The following is a 14,519-nucleotide window of genomic DNA, read 5'->3' as shown; positions in this document are numbered from 1 at the left end:
TTTCGTCGCGCACAATATCCTAACATCTATATTCCATCATGCCGATGTGTATATGCGATCGTTTGAAAATGTCGATAATGCGCTCACACGCGACATTGATGTAATAATGCGTTTGATAAAATTGAGTGAATTGTATGAAGACAATAAACGATCGAAAACTTTTTCAAGCGATTGGTTGAAGGGGTTATTCATTGAAATAAAACAACGTATGCCTTGAATCGAAAATAAAGGATAGCCTTTACATGCATTAATAACAAGTGGAATATTTCATAACTAATATTGTAAGGGAGAGTTGTGCAGAAAATCCGTTTTTCGAAGGTTTGATAAAAAGTACAGAACGCGCTTTCAATAAATCATGCTCGATATATTAATAGTGTGAGAAAATATCTGTCCGTAATCAATTCACATTTTGTTAAAAATACATACATGTGCCTCCTTTAAAAAAATAACCCCTTCAATAAAAGATTGGAGTATAACGTATTTGTTCCGGAAGAGAAACGTGCTTTTGGACAAAATTGTCGTGTATATCGAGAAACTTTTATTCACAGATGCACGAATGAATGCGGATTTAGCGCCAAATGCGCTGAGATTTACTCATTTAACATGAGATTCTTCTGTTTAATATAAATGTGAAATAAAAGTTTTCCAGTGGTATTTAACGTTAAACACGATTAATATTTGACTTTATTTCTGAAACATTTCTCGCAGAACGTAAAAATGTATTTAATATAAAGAAGAGAAACAGACGGTCGTTCATAACGTTAAATATGCGTTATATTAATATAAAATATATTAATATAATTTATGTAAAATCGCGTACTCCATACCGATAGATATGGAATAAGTAAAGGATCGCATTTAGCGCTAAATAGCGTAGTGAGATGCGGGCTGGATGCATCGCCAAGGTATATAAAATCGGTGTTATAATTGTGCGATTTTGAGATCTCTTTCGATGCACTATGCGAAAATAGTGCCGACATAGCGCGCTTTGCGTGCGCTTAAGATCTCGATTAAACATCGGCCGCATTAATCTCTGACGGGTCGAGCCCCATCAAACGATAAATCATCGCTTCCACCCTTAAGCCGCGCGTGTTTGATAGCTTGCGAATATATATCCGTACTTAACGCATTTAACGAGTTAGACTAAAAATGAAAAGCGAGGACAACGGTACGAATAGATTATTGTAACGATAATATAGCGTGTTATAAAACGAGCGTACCGTATAGCAATAGAGCGCCATTAACAAGCGGAAACGCGCGCAAGAAGAAGAGTTTATGATAAATATTGGAATAATAATTACCACGTCGTTAGAGATACGATTATCATATATATATATATATATATATATATATATATATATATATATCGTTTGTTAAATATGTACCTACAAACATTAATTATACTAACGACCGTCGTTCTAAGGCTAAACGATATAAGGACGAGATTCTTGTTGCTTGGTTTTGTAATCATGCTTGACAAAAGCATACGGAAAAATAAAACTTGTTGTCGTAGAAAAATCCTCACAGTTCTCTTTTCGCACGCAGGCACACGTCGTGTACGAAATCGTGAATCGAGAATCGTACACATAGAGTCTCCTTCATCCCTATTGCAACCTGGAACGATATTTCTCGAATATTCACGTGGGTACCTCTGTGGCGTTATTCGCTGTTAGCCACTCCTGCACTTCCGGCAAGGATTCCTTCAACCATTCTATCGCGAAATTAGCATGCGCCTCGACCATCGCCATGGTATATCCCACGTTTTTTATGCTCTCGAGATTATCCTCGCTGAAAGTCTGAAACTGAAAGATCGAAATTTGTAATGCTCGAAAATGTTTATTGCTTAGATGATACTTACGTCATCGAGATCTTCCTTGCTCATTAAACCGTTCATCGTTGCCATCGCGAAAGCTTTCAAGATCGGTCGAGATTTCGAGAATCTAAACAGACACGAGAACATATTATAATCTGCTTATAAGTTCGACAGAAAGATAAGAAAGTTACAAACCTCTTGACAAGAGTCTGCCAATTATTTCGCACAAACTTGAGAGTGAGTTGCGCGGCAACTGGATTTTGCGGGAAACTTCTTAAGATCCTTTGTGTCTCGTCTTCGCTATAGATCTTCCCTTCGAGAAGCTCGCTAAGTAGTCTTAACAAGTATCATTAACACACTTTTTATACATGTCCAAACATATATTGTTTTTGAAGGATTGATCTCGAATTTTTCTATAATTAAATTTTGTTGCATAATTCAAAGTTACAAAATAAATTTCTTAATTAATGAAAATATGTGAGGAATACAAAAATATCTTTTATTAGAAAGATTGTATGCATATTTCTGCTGAATATATGAAAAGTGTTTATCTTTTTCCAAGTATTCTTTAACCAATTTGAGATTTTTATTTTTGATAAAGATTTTATTTTCTCTTTCTTAAACCTTTTTTAAATCTTCAATATTAAATCTAAAGGTTAAATTATAATTCAGAAAAATTCTAGAAAAATTCCAAAAAAATTCCAGAAAAATTCTAGAAAAAAATCCTCTTTAAATTAAATAAGGAGAGAATATAATTTGAAAAAATTGATTCTATCTCTCCTGCATATGTAAAACTTATTTTAAAAAAAAAATTTTGATTTTACAAATTTACATATTGTTTTTTCAATTCTATATTATTATCAATTTTCAATTCATGCTTACGATTGTAGAATCCACGGTGTCTGGAAACACGCAAACGCTGATAAAAGACGATTTCTTTCTTCTTGATCTGCTGTAGAATTTGCCCTTTCAACGAAGTAATTCCATTCGTTTCGCGTGCCATATCTCGCAATCGTACAATACAGCACTTCGCGTGCGTACGCTGGAACGCTGAAACGATCAAAGTTTTATCTCCGAAATGGGCCACGAAGTCTAGCCGATATCTTCAGAGAGATAGAAATTATTCCAAAGATGTCATCACAAACTTTTCGCTTCCACATTTTCTTTTTATCTATTTTAGCTATTTGGTTAATCATGAATGCATCGCGATAGTATCGATCATATAAATAATTTAATATTAATCTTTAGAAACTTTTAATTGCTGCATATAGGATAAAACAGTTAATATTTTATTTGATCTAACGTAAGCAATTTTAATATAGATGTTAATAGAAATCAGAATTTTATTCCGTTCAAATAATGGAATTATGAAAAAAATTGATACGAAAATCATAAGTTGATCGCATGTTGCCTTTTGTTTGAGAAATATATACAATACGATTGCACAAAGAACGGATATTTCGAATAAAACATTAAACATTTTATTACATTAAACTTACACGTCGTCCGCATCGGAATGATCTTTTAGTTTTGCAAAATGATTTTTGGACCATTCGAGACACTCATCGTTTTCGAACGCGCATGCTATTTTTAGGGCAGTCAAAGTTAGTCCAGATCCCTCATCAATCTTCCATCCCACGTCTGAATATAATTTTGATGTGAATTTCAATGTAAACTCCTGCAAATTATCCATTCCATCATATTACTATCCTAATAATATTACTAATAATTTTTAATCAAATTATTAGTTTCCATAAAAAAAAATTTCATGTAAATTAAATTAAATAACTTAAATTTCGAACACTTATCATGTTGAATTATACTTATAAAATATATTTCATCGTAAGATATTTTTTTATTATCATTGTATCTTTTTGTCTTTATATATGTGGAGCATACTTTGGGGTATACTTTTAACAAAATATTCATAGAGTATTTTGCAAACTTGACAACTTCCTAAATTCGCCTGATCGTAAATAGTTTGCTAACGACTAACTGCAAATATATTCTTTTAGAATGTTTTCCTATATAAGAACAGATTACCTGAAAGGCGCCGAAGCCTGACGTTTCATAAAGAAGACCGTTCAATTTCAACAGATGACGCATTAGGACACCCCAAGGAGCGTAATGTCGTTCCTTCATTTGCATATATTTAATAAAGTCGAAAGCGGTCGAGTATTTCGCCAAGCCGACCGCGGCGAGCCCGAGAACATCGTCGACGAGCGATGCTCTGGTTTCTGCTGGAAAGACCTCGTGATCTTCCTCGAGGGCTTGCGCCAGGAGCTTCCAATTTTCCTCGTCATAATGTACACGGTAATAACCTTGAAAGCAGTTAACGTTAATAGCTATAGAATAGGCAATTTCTCAATAAATTGGAGAATATTAAAATTAATATATAATTCGTCAAGTTCCTTTTCATACGAGTGGCGGAAAACAGTCATGTGCAAGATCAACAAATTCTCTTTTAATATATAGAATCAAAGAATGAAAGAAGAAAAATATAAGTTGAAAAAACAGTGCCAGAAATAGGTTAAAGCATATTGGAACTAAATTAATTAAATAAAGTAATTAATTAAAAAAATATATCTATAAATATCTACAAGTTTAATTAATTTTACTTATTTCTCATTATTAACAAATTAATTTAAAAGGAAAAATTTGTAATTATAATTATATTACATTTTCACAATTACACTAACATTTTTAAATTATTATCTATAAAAAAGTTTAATATAAAATTTCGTAATTAAAAAAAAGGACAAGGCATTCTTAATTCTAATGAAAAGAGGTATTTTAATATATATTTATATATTATAATTTTTATAGACTTTCTTTCACAAGAGAAACATTTATGCAACCAACCTGTTTTATTCACATTGAACACGACCCAAGAATCTTGAGCACCAACATCATGCACCACTATTTCCTCTTTGGAATATAACCACGTCTTCGTCGGAGATGACCAATCATTCCTCGTTTTGTTAATATAGTCAAGCGGTATGTACCACGTTGGTTGAGTGTCAGATGACGATTGATCGTACGTAAATCTTTGCTGCGCGACAATATAATCGAGTAATAAAAATATTTTATCTCGAGAAGTATACTTAGCAACAAATGTACATGCTTCATATGCATTATTTAGATCGTACCTGTCTAATAACGGCTGTGCCCTTCTTGTAATCTCTCGTAACGCTAACAAGTGGATATCCATGATTCATGATCCATGAATTCATCATTTCGGACAGAGTAATTTCTGCGGGTAAACCAACAGTTTCTTCCGCCATCGCTTCCCAAAAATCATCGACATTTGCTGTCGAGTAGCTCCTAAAAGGGATATTAATTTATAAAAATTTTAATGTGTCAACGTTTATATAAAACATTTATAGTGAAAAATGAAACACCACTTTTCATTATAAATGAAATTATAATCATGCATCCTTTGTACGTTACATTTCGCGAATCATTATTATATATTTTACAATTCAATGCCAACGAAACATATCGATGATGGATCCACTTATGTAACGAGTCCGATAAAGAAGCATGAAGGATAATGATCGACAACTCGTGACATTCAATGACTGATATTACCATAAAGCAGACGGAATAACTCGCTGTAAAACGCGTTGATTATCATTTCGATTGAATCACGCGGACACACGAGTGATTCAAACGCGCGGATCGCGCGCGATTGATAAACCGACGACGACGGCCGATCAAAGGATAAAATCGACGAGATAATGTGATATATACCCACCACCTCGCTATAAATTTCCGGTAGCCGTTCCTAAAGGCAGTATCGTTTATCACGCCATGCAACATGCGAATCAAGCATGCACCTACAAGAAGCAGTCAGAATGCAGAATCATGTTATGCAACGTTCGATGAGAGTGTAGATTTCATACTTTAAAGTAAAACTATTTAACAAGTTGTTTTTGCATACTTTTAAACAGGCTAACTTAACAAATTTAATTATGAATATAATATAAGAAACGAAAAACGTATTGTATATTTTTTAAATTTATGTTTACATCTAAAGATATACCGAAGATCTCAGAATAACTTCCAAAGATAAATGTTATTTGCACAAACAACATTATATAATATATTTAAATACATAATAATGTAAACATATCGTTTTGTTTTGTATAATATTTAAATATTATATATTTATTGATTTATGCAAACATCACATTGTCATTTCCTTGCCGCATTTTCAAATACCAATATCGAATTGATATTAAAAGTAAAGTATTAATATAATATTTACAACAATATATCGAGAAAATATTTGCAAGTAATAGCATTGTTATTCAAGGAAGAGATCAGTTTGATAGACACTTTTACCTTTCTCATGTCGAGCATTGTCGTCTGAAAACTCCAGATGAGCAGGATTGACGTTCGATTGCAACGATCTTGAAACGCTGTAACTATCTTCTTCCATGGCATCCCATTGAATGTCGGCAAGGAAAGCATGATTGGAGTCCAGTGACAAGTCTATCTGAAAATAGAATCTCATGAGAATCCTTTCCTTTGTTTGACAAGAAAAGATGCTGTTTTCATCGGCACATCTAATCAGAGATGAGTCGATTATTTTGACAACGTAAGAAACTGAATATATACCGAAATTATAAGGAAATAAACTAAAATAAAGATAAATTAATCTAAAATAATGATTATAAATGTTTAAATTAAATCATTTCTATAAAAAGATTCAAAATTCAGTTTTATAAATATGTAAACTTTGCAATCAGCTAAGTTAAAAATTAATAAAGCTGATACGTTTCGAGATTTACGAATTTGCGCAAAGCACTTTTAGCCTTTTAGACTATAAAATTAATAATTAATTTTGAATTAATAAAGATTTGCCCTATAGAATATTATTTAATCTCAAATGTAGATTAATTTTTAGTCCAACTTTTCCTTCCTTGTTGATACATTAATTTTAAAAATACACAAAACTAATAAAATTTTAACATTTTTAATTTTTACATGCAAATTTTAATTTTTCATATAAAGAAGATAAAAATTTGTATGTTTATAATATCTTAGAAATCTGTGAAACTATAAAATTAATTTGAATGAGAATCAATATTCAAATATTTCGTTTTGATATGTGTAAATTTAAAGTTAATAAATGTCACAAATATATAAATATACTATAAATATTATGTGCCAATTATGTGCCTTTTCGATCATCGCATGTCGCAAATGAATCATGGAGCCTTCTAGAAGCCAAACGTCCGACCAGTTCTTCATGTTCACAACACCGCCCAGCCATTGTTCTTCTATCAAGCTTATCAGAGCGCTTAACGCGTCTGTCTTCGTGACCATGGGAGATCGATCCGCGACGTAGAAGAGCGATTGCCTTGAAAACAATTTAGTTTGATGTGCAGCATGATATCGAATATAGAATAATTGTATGAATATGACGAATTTATTAATTTAACAGTATAATTACAATTTAGATCCCATTTTTTTAAATATGAAATTTTAAATTATTTAATCTTGAAAAATAATCTTAATATTTTTTACTAAATTTTGAAATAAATATATAAAATTTTATTTCATTATCAGATTTTTTAAAATATCTTTGTAATGTCAAAGATTACTCAATTTAAAATTTGGTCTCCAAATTTGTTTAAAATTATAATTCAAGAAATAAAATTTTATAATCTTTTCAATTCGTGCCAAAACATCTTAATTTTCCAAAATTAATTTAAATTAAATTAAATTAAAATAAATTTAATATTAATATTTAATATTAATATAAATTAAATAAATTATAGTAAATTAATCAAATTATTCTTGCAAATAAAAAATATTGCGATCTTGCTTACTTCATCGATATTAATCCCAAGCTTCCAGCGTTATCAATGATCCGTGGTGGTAATGCAACGATATCTAATTTCGGTAGCGGATAAGGCATCGAGAACATGTTGTTTAAATGTGTAACTACTTGATCAAGTTTGTCATAAAGATATATCCCTCGTGATCGTTTCTTTGGATCGCCCCAGAAAGTTACCGTCGTTTTATTTTCGGACCCCACCATTGTTTCGCTCAACGATTCGATCTCACCCATTACGAAAGCCAGATTGTAAGGTGACAACAATGGGGTATCATTGAAAGTGTCGATCTCCTGATTGTCCAATCTTAAAAAGAGCAAATCGCAAATTGATCATTTCATTTTATTATAGAAGAAAAAAAAGAAAACTAACAATACATAATAAGAAATACTCTGATGAAAAATTTGACAATATATTTTTAAAAATTACTGTATAAAAATTGCGGACTCCTCTCTAATTTTTATTTTACATACATTTTCTGTTCTACATTTTTATTTGACAAAACACTATTGAAAAGAAATTATTGAGCAGTTTAACTCTATTTCAAATTGATATAGTTTTCTAACAATAAGTGTGTAAACGTTGACACAGCTGCGTGATCAACACAATATGAATTACGCACGTGCTTCTCGAGATATTGAGAGGCATGTTTGAAAGGACTCTCGCTCTGTGTGGACGTGCCATGGACATCGAGAAGACAGCCTTGAGTTTCACGTCATCGAAAACAGGCAGAAGACGCGATGCTTCTAAAGGCTTCAATCGCGTCCCGATCAAGGATCTATTAAAAAATATGTAAATAAAATTATTTAAAAATTTAAAAATGGATACATCTTTCATTGATTAAAAGAGCAGACACTTTTTTAAATTTTTAAAAAGCAAAATATATATGTAAAATGTAAAATGAACATACATATTAGTAATAGTTGAAGAAATATTTATATCTTTTTTAAAGTAAAATATTTTAGTGTATAATTAGCGAGTATAAGCTAATTGATTCTGCTATAATCATCGCGAAAAACTCACCTTTCTTCACCAGACTCGCCGAAGCTTGCCGAATAAATCGCCTTACCGTCAAGCATAATCTCATAATCGATCTCCAAGCTGTACGTTCCCGGACTTATGGCAACGGCCGGATGTATTACATGTAATCCGTTATTAGCATCCTCCTCGTATTGATGGATCACTACCTCGGTTACGCTTCTGTTATTGAAAGTTACCGTGGGTAATGTCCCTGGTCCAGATGTCGTCGATTCAGACATCGTTGTATTTGCGGATTCCCTAGATTGTCCATCGGTCACGAACGTGCTCTCGTTCTTCGAAGAAGAGGTTTCATTGCCGAAGAAGGTCACGTTTCCTGAAGGATAGACATCTACGCGCGTTGTTTCCTGATTTTCCAATTGAGCAGATGTCACGGAGAGAGGAGGCATTGTGGTAACATTGTCTGCGTTAATAGATCATTCTCCGGTTAGACAATCGATTGCATGTAATTTTTTCTTAGATAAATGTGAAAATTCTAGCATCGAATTTTTATCTAAATCGTTATTACGGGCTATTATAATTTTTTGCACAAATTTCTTTACAGACTGATGAAACTATATTTAATCGGATTAATTACATACATAATTTTTAAAACGATGAAAATGTAAATTCTTTTTTATTTTAAAATTTATCGCAATTATTATGTAATTAATCATCTACACGTTATTATGTCGTGATATTGGCACAGCTGTTGTGAGCTAATTATTTTACCGCGTACATTTCGCTACCAGAAATGTGTTGCTTTATTAACGTACATTAACCCGTTTCCTCTTAATAATATTCGCAATGAAGATTATGACATAAATGGAAGGAAGTATGAGTCATATTCGTGATATAAATTAAGGTTTAACAAGCGTGTTTCTAATTTGTGACATTTAGCAATTTTTACACACTTTATACACTTTATAATCTTTGCACTTTATTAAAAAGTTATAAAGAAAAGAATAACTATTTAATATATAATAATATTAATCAAAACATATGAAAAATAAATTGAATATAGTTTTAACATGACTATTTTTGCGAAATTAATAAGCATGCAATTTATCTCTCTCATATATTAATCGAATTAATATTTCTATTACATAATTGAAATAAATAAAAAGGTAATTTTAATAATAGAAGATATCTCTGAAATACCGGCGTCCACTGGTTTCCATTCCATAGTTTGATTGCCTTTATTGTCATCTTCGACGCGTCTTCTACGTCTTCTTTTTGCTCGCGCATTGTTCTCTTCTATGAGCGATAGCTTATAACGTGTTGCCGTGATGTTCCTCGCATTGAGAGATAATTTGCTTAAGGATGGTGTGCCATCGACGCGGAATTTGATAATGACTCGTCCTTTCAGATTCGACGTCGCGTTGACGTCGCTTGGTGGCGTCAATTCGAGATCATATTTCAAGGGATGAACAAAAGGCGATATCGAGACGACAATAATGTCATCTTCCTCCGTCTCACCCTCAATCAGCTCTAATGGGTCATATATCTAATTAACACAGAACACGTGAAAATTGAGAAAAAATTATTATCAGTGCTCAAGGTAGATTTCATATTGAATCTGCGAATCTACAAAATAATTTCGATACATTAATCAAAATTTGCAGATAATAAGATTATTTTCATCGATCTAATTCTATTGATTCTATCATTGATTCTTTGTATATAAAGATATTAATTTTTTATATTTATTAATAATCTCTTTTAGTGTTAAATGTATGAGAAATTAATTTCAAGTCATATAATATCAGAAAATTCATATTATTTTACACATTTAAAATTTTTGATTATTTTTCGACATTATATAAATATTTAAAAATGATACAATAAAAAATATCTCGTCAATTATACTAAATTGTCAAGACAATGGTAAATAATTTGTGTCATTTAGTACAACGGATTACGCTTACTCTTGTTTTAGGCATCGTGCCGATATTCCACCCGATTATACCCGCGACGATTACAGCAATTACAATTAGGACAACAAAGGAAATGAGTTTCTTGTACGTTAAAAACCAGCCGCCCTTCCGTTGGTGGGTAATTTCTTCGGTAGGTGAAGCTAACGCGGTATTACCGGAATACGTTTCCATCATACAGTCGGCTGAAAATAAATGCATGATTTAAAAAAATTGTCGCATTCAATAATGATGTCAATTGTTCTTTTTTTATTGACTATAAAATATTTATATTGTCAATACTTTCGATGAATTAGGCCATTTATCACATTGAAAATGTCTCAGCTATCAGCTATAATAAGATCTTAAATAATAGATATTGAAAATGTCTCAGCTATAATAAGATCTTAAATAATAAAACTTTTTATTACATAAAAAATATGTTCCTTTCTTGAATAAATTAAAAGGATTAAAAAAATCAAGTGGATTCGAGTATTCTTCTGCTTGAAAAGGAAAAAATAAATTAAAAATTCTTATGCTATAAATTTTCTTTTGTTTGAGAAACTTTTTGTATTAAAAATTAAAAAACTGAAACATTAAACAAAATTTCAAGTTGTATGCTGGTTCATGAAGAAAAATATTAAAATTTTAAAAAGTCTAATAGAAAAAGAGAAATACAATGAGTTAGATGATATGAAAAAAATTCAGAGAAATAGAAAAAAAATAAAAAGATATTTATAGCAATATAAATATATATAAAAAAAATTTCATAATATTAATGTTTGACTTTAAAGAATCAAAAAATTCTCTCTTTTTTTTACATATTAAATTCCTTTCAGCACTTTTCAATTTCAATAGGTATCTATTAAAAATCCGACAAGCTGCTACAATCGGTGCCAGCAATTTTCATGTATGATCGATTAGATCATAGAATCATAAAACAATTACGGAGATTGTGAAAATTATCGGAAGGTTGTAAATAATGATGGACGATCGACAAGTCTGAACTCACGACGAGCGCGACTCGAGATTTCATAAGCTTCGGAAGAAATTATGATCATCCGCAAATTCATTCGTCGCACTGCGACGAATTTCGCATTAATAGTGCAACGCTTTAAAAGCGTGGAATGCGCACGGATGACGTCAACGAAATTGGTTCCCCGTGATGCAGGAATCCGCGATAGCCCCGCGCAGAGCACGCTCGTAAATGCGGCAAGAGACGGCTTCAAGGTCCTACCTTGTGCATTATGTGCCGACTATATATCAACTCCAGCATTCGCATAATCGTTGCCTTGCCGATAACGCTCGTATCGGCATTAGCCACGACTTTACGTTGATTTTAGCAAGTTAACGAGAAATCTTTATAACAAATAATAAAGTACATATTACTAAAAAATGTTATATGTATTGCATTTCATCAAACGCTATAAAATTGCAATAATCAAGAATCAAAAAATAAATTTATGAAAAAAAATTTCAAAGAATTTCAAAGAAAAAAATTCAAAGAAGAAAAATTTCAAACAAAAATTTAAAAAAATATGTTATTTCTATGTAGTTGATTTAAGATAGTATATTTTATTATAGATAAAACTGAAAATGTATGTATAGAAAAGATTTTATTTTCAAAATATTACATTATATTATTATTAATCAGAACGAATGGAGTGTACCGCAAGATGCTAAAATATTAAGTTATTTTTTAACAATCTATCATTGGAAATTATAACTGTCCGCAGATCTATTACGACTGACGATATTCTTATTCTGGTTAGTTTGCTCGTTAATTCTATTATATCTTGTCTCAACAATCTTTATGAAAAATGATTAAATCATACTCCTTGTTATACCATGCAAACATGACTGTCACATAAACAGACGTCAATATCTTGTTTGGAAGAAAAAAATTTACTAAGAATAATAATTGAGATTCAGAATCTTAGATACCAAACGTTTAAGAATTAATTTTAATTAATTTTTTGATAACATTTCAAATAATACTTTACTGTTAATGCAAGAATAACTGAATCAATTAAAGAGAATAAATCAAGTACACACATTTTATATTCATATCGTCCATTCAGATTGTTATGTTGCTTCATTCTATCCCTAAAATATTACTAAATTTTAATCTTTATATAATTAAACTTTTTTTATACAAAACTATTGGCAATATTTACACAATCAATATTAACGAGAAAAAAATCACAAGTATTCTAAAATAATAATTTCTAGTTGCAGATATGCACGTAACGCAACAAGCAGATAACATCAAAAGCAACATAATTAAGTTGGAGGAATTTCAACGTACTCAAAATTGATGTGACACCGCTTCCGTGCGCATGCATATTTTTAAAAAATCACATCCTGAGATACTTTTTTGTTTTTGTAATTATTCACAAAACGTCTATAAATTTGCTTGCATGGTTAATACTGAATTATTAGATAATAACTTATATATCTATAATACAAAATTCACAATATGAATTCGACTTCCAAATTGTTCATTCAATTGAATAATTAAGTTTAAATAACAAGAATTAAGCTTTTTTTAAATTGCACATTAAAGATGTTAACATTTATCAGTTCTGGAGAGAAAATCTTATATGATTAATTGGAAATATAAAACTAAAAGTGTACTACATACATAAAAACAGTGGAAAATTGCAAAGCTAAATTCTCTCAAATTCTCGCACCATATTTCGCAGGATGCCTCGAATGGAACAGCGATTATAACTACTGTAAGTAATTGGAGATTGAATAACTGCAACGATTTGACGCAGCGATTTAAATTAATTGATAAATCATGCCTGAACGCATTCGTCGATATAAGCAATTTGATACTTGCAGGTCGATGGTAAAACGAAATTCAAGCAGATTTATTTAAATATTCTTTTCTTTAAGAGCGATTCTCGAATACGAATCTAAAACAGACAGTTGTTTTAATGAAAAGCAAGAAAGATATTTTTTTTTAATAATTTTATAATATCTAACTGATGAACATAACCAATTCTGCAATAGTAAAATAATTGTAGTAACAACGATGTATTTATTAACAATATGGAATGATAATAGTTAGATACCAGAAATTATTAATACGTCATGCATTCGTTTTCAATAAAAACAATTAAACAAACAGATTAATTTTGAAAACGCCGTTCTTTTTAAAAATATTATGTTTTTTAGATTTAAGCTTTTGATGGAAAGGTTTTTTTAAGAAAAGAGAGAGAGAGAGAGAATTAAAAAATATTCTTATTTTTAATTTAAAGGGCTTGGATTTTATTTTACTCAACGTGAACCATAGGATTAACAAAGACTGACGAAAACGGTTATTATCACTTACAATTTCGCTGTCCATAGGACTGCCAACTGCTGACGGATCCTCGCCGCATCTTTCAAACTTGAAGAGATAATGCAATATTCTTGAAAAAGGAAAATGTTGACGAGAAGGAGTGATTTGTTAAAAAGCGAACATGTTTGCGATGCGGAAACGAATTCGCGATCGCGACGGCGTACAGGTAACGCAGGTACAACTGCAATTAACTGCTCTACCTTGCAGTGCGGATGTTGGCCGAGAAACACTCGTGGGTGCCCCCACTTTGCTGTTGGTTCGTCAGCACCGCGTGTCATTCCCGACCATTCGTTCCACTCCTTATCCTTATGCACTTCTGCCATAATTCGTGATTAGACCTGCTATCAGAACTTTTTTTGCGGGCTTTACAGCCTTCCCTTTTTTTTTACGACACGTCGAACGAAATCCTGCGTAATAATACTGCTCTTTAGAATAAGACAAATTTTTTCTCCTTGATCTGGACAAACTAAAACATAGTTAGAATTAGAGGAAAAAAAGAGATTGCAAATTCTTTATAAATAACAAAATTAAATTGCCGGATTTTCAATTTGCAATAGCGGCATTCGATGAAAAACGTTCTC

The 14,519-nt window shown here is 31.2% G+C and overlaps 1 protein-coding gene across 4 annotated transcripts; it reads right to left on the bottom strand.

Annotated features, from left to right (window-relative positions):
- Positions 1-1,402: 1,402 nt before the first annotated feature.
- Positions 1,403-14,404, bottom strand: LOC105252099 (aminopeptidase N). 4 transcript variants are annotated; one of them, XM_020027794.2, is made up of 18 exons: positions 14,139-14,404; positions 13,930-14,008; positions 10,605-10,795; positions 9,838-10,183; positions 8,683-9,100; positions 8,282-8,437; positions 7,654-7,965; positions 7,001-7,181; positions 6,161-6,314; positions 5,571-5,652; positions 4,963-5,137; positions 4,676-4,865; positions 3,857-4,134; positions 3,313-3,491; positions 2,696-2,863; positions 2,009-2,149; positions 1,859-1,940; positions 1,629-1,802 (listed from the first exon to the last, which is right to left on the bottom strand). In XM_020027794.2, the coding sequence occupies exons 2-18, from the start codon at positions 13,976-13,978 to the stop codon at positions 1,638-1,640; spliced, it is 3,267 nt and encodes a 1,088-aa protein (XP_019883353.1). In that variant the 5' UTR covers positions 13,979-14,008; positions 14,139-14,404; the 3' UTR covers positions 1,629-1,637. The 4 variants fall into 4 exon arrangements, with proteins under 4 accessions (XP_025265816.1, XP_019883353.1, XP_011257618.1 ...); XM_011259316.3 differs by having other exon boundaries at positions 13,930-13,986; XM_025410031.1 differs by lacking the exon at positions 14,139-14,404 and having other exon boundaries at positions 1,403-1,802; positions 13,930-14,125.
- Positions 14,405-14,519: the final 115 nt, after the last annotated feature.

This window comes from Camponotus floridanus, unplaced genomic scaffold (genome assembly GCF_003227725.1).
Source record: "Camponotus floridanus strain SB8 unplaced genomic scaffold, Cflo_v7.5 scaffold3, whole genome shotgun sequence".
In the NCBI taxonomy this organism is placed as follows: domain Eukaryota; kingdom Metazoa; phylum Arthropoda; class Insecta; order Hymenoptera; family Formicidae; genus Camponotus; species Camponotus floridanus.
This window is presented reverse-complemented; position numbering and strand designations above follow the sequence as displayed.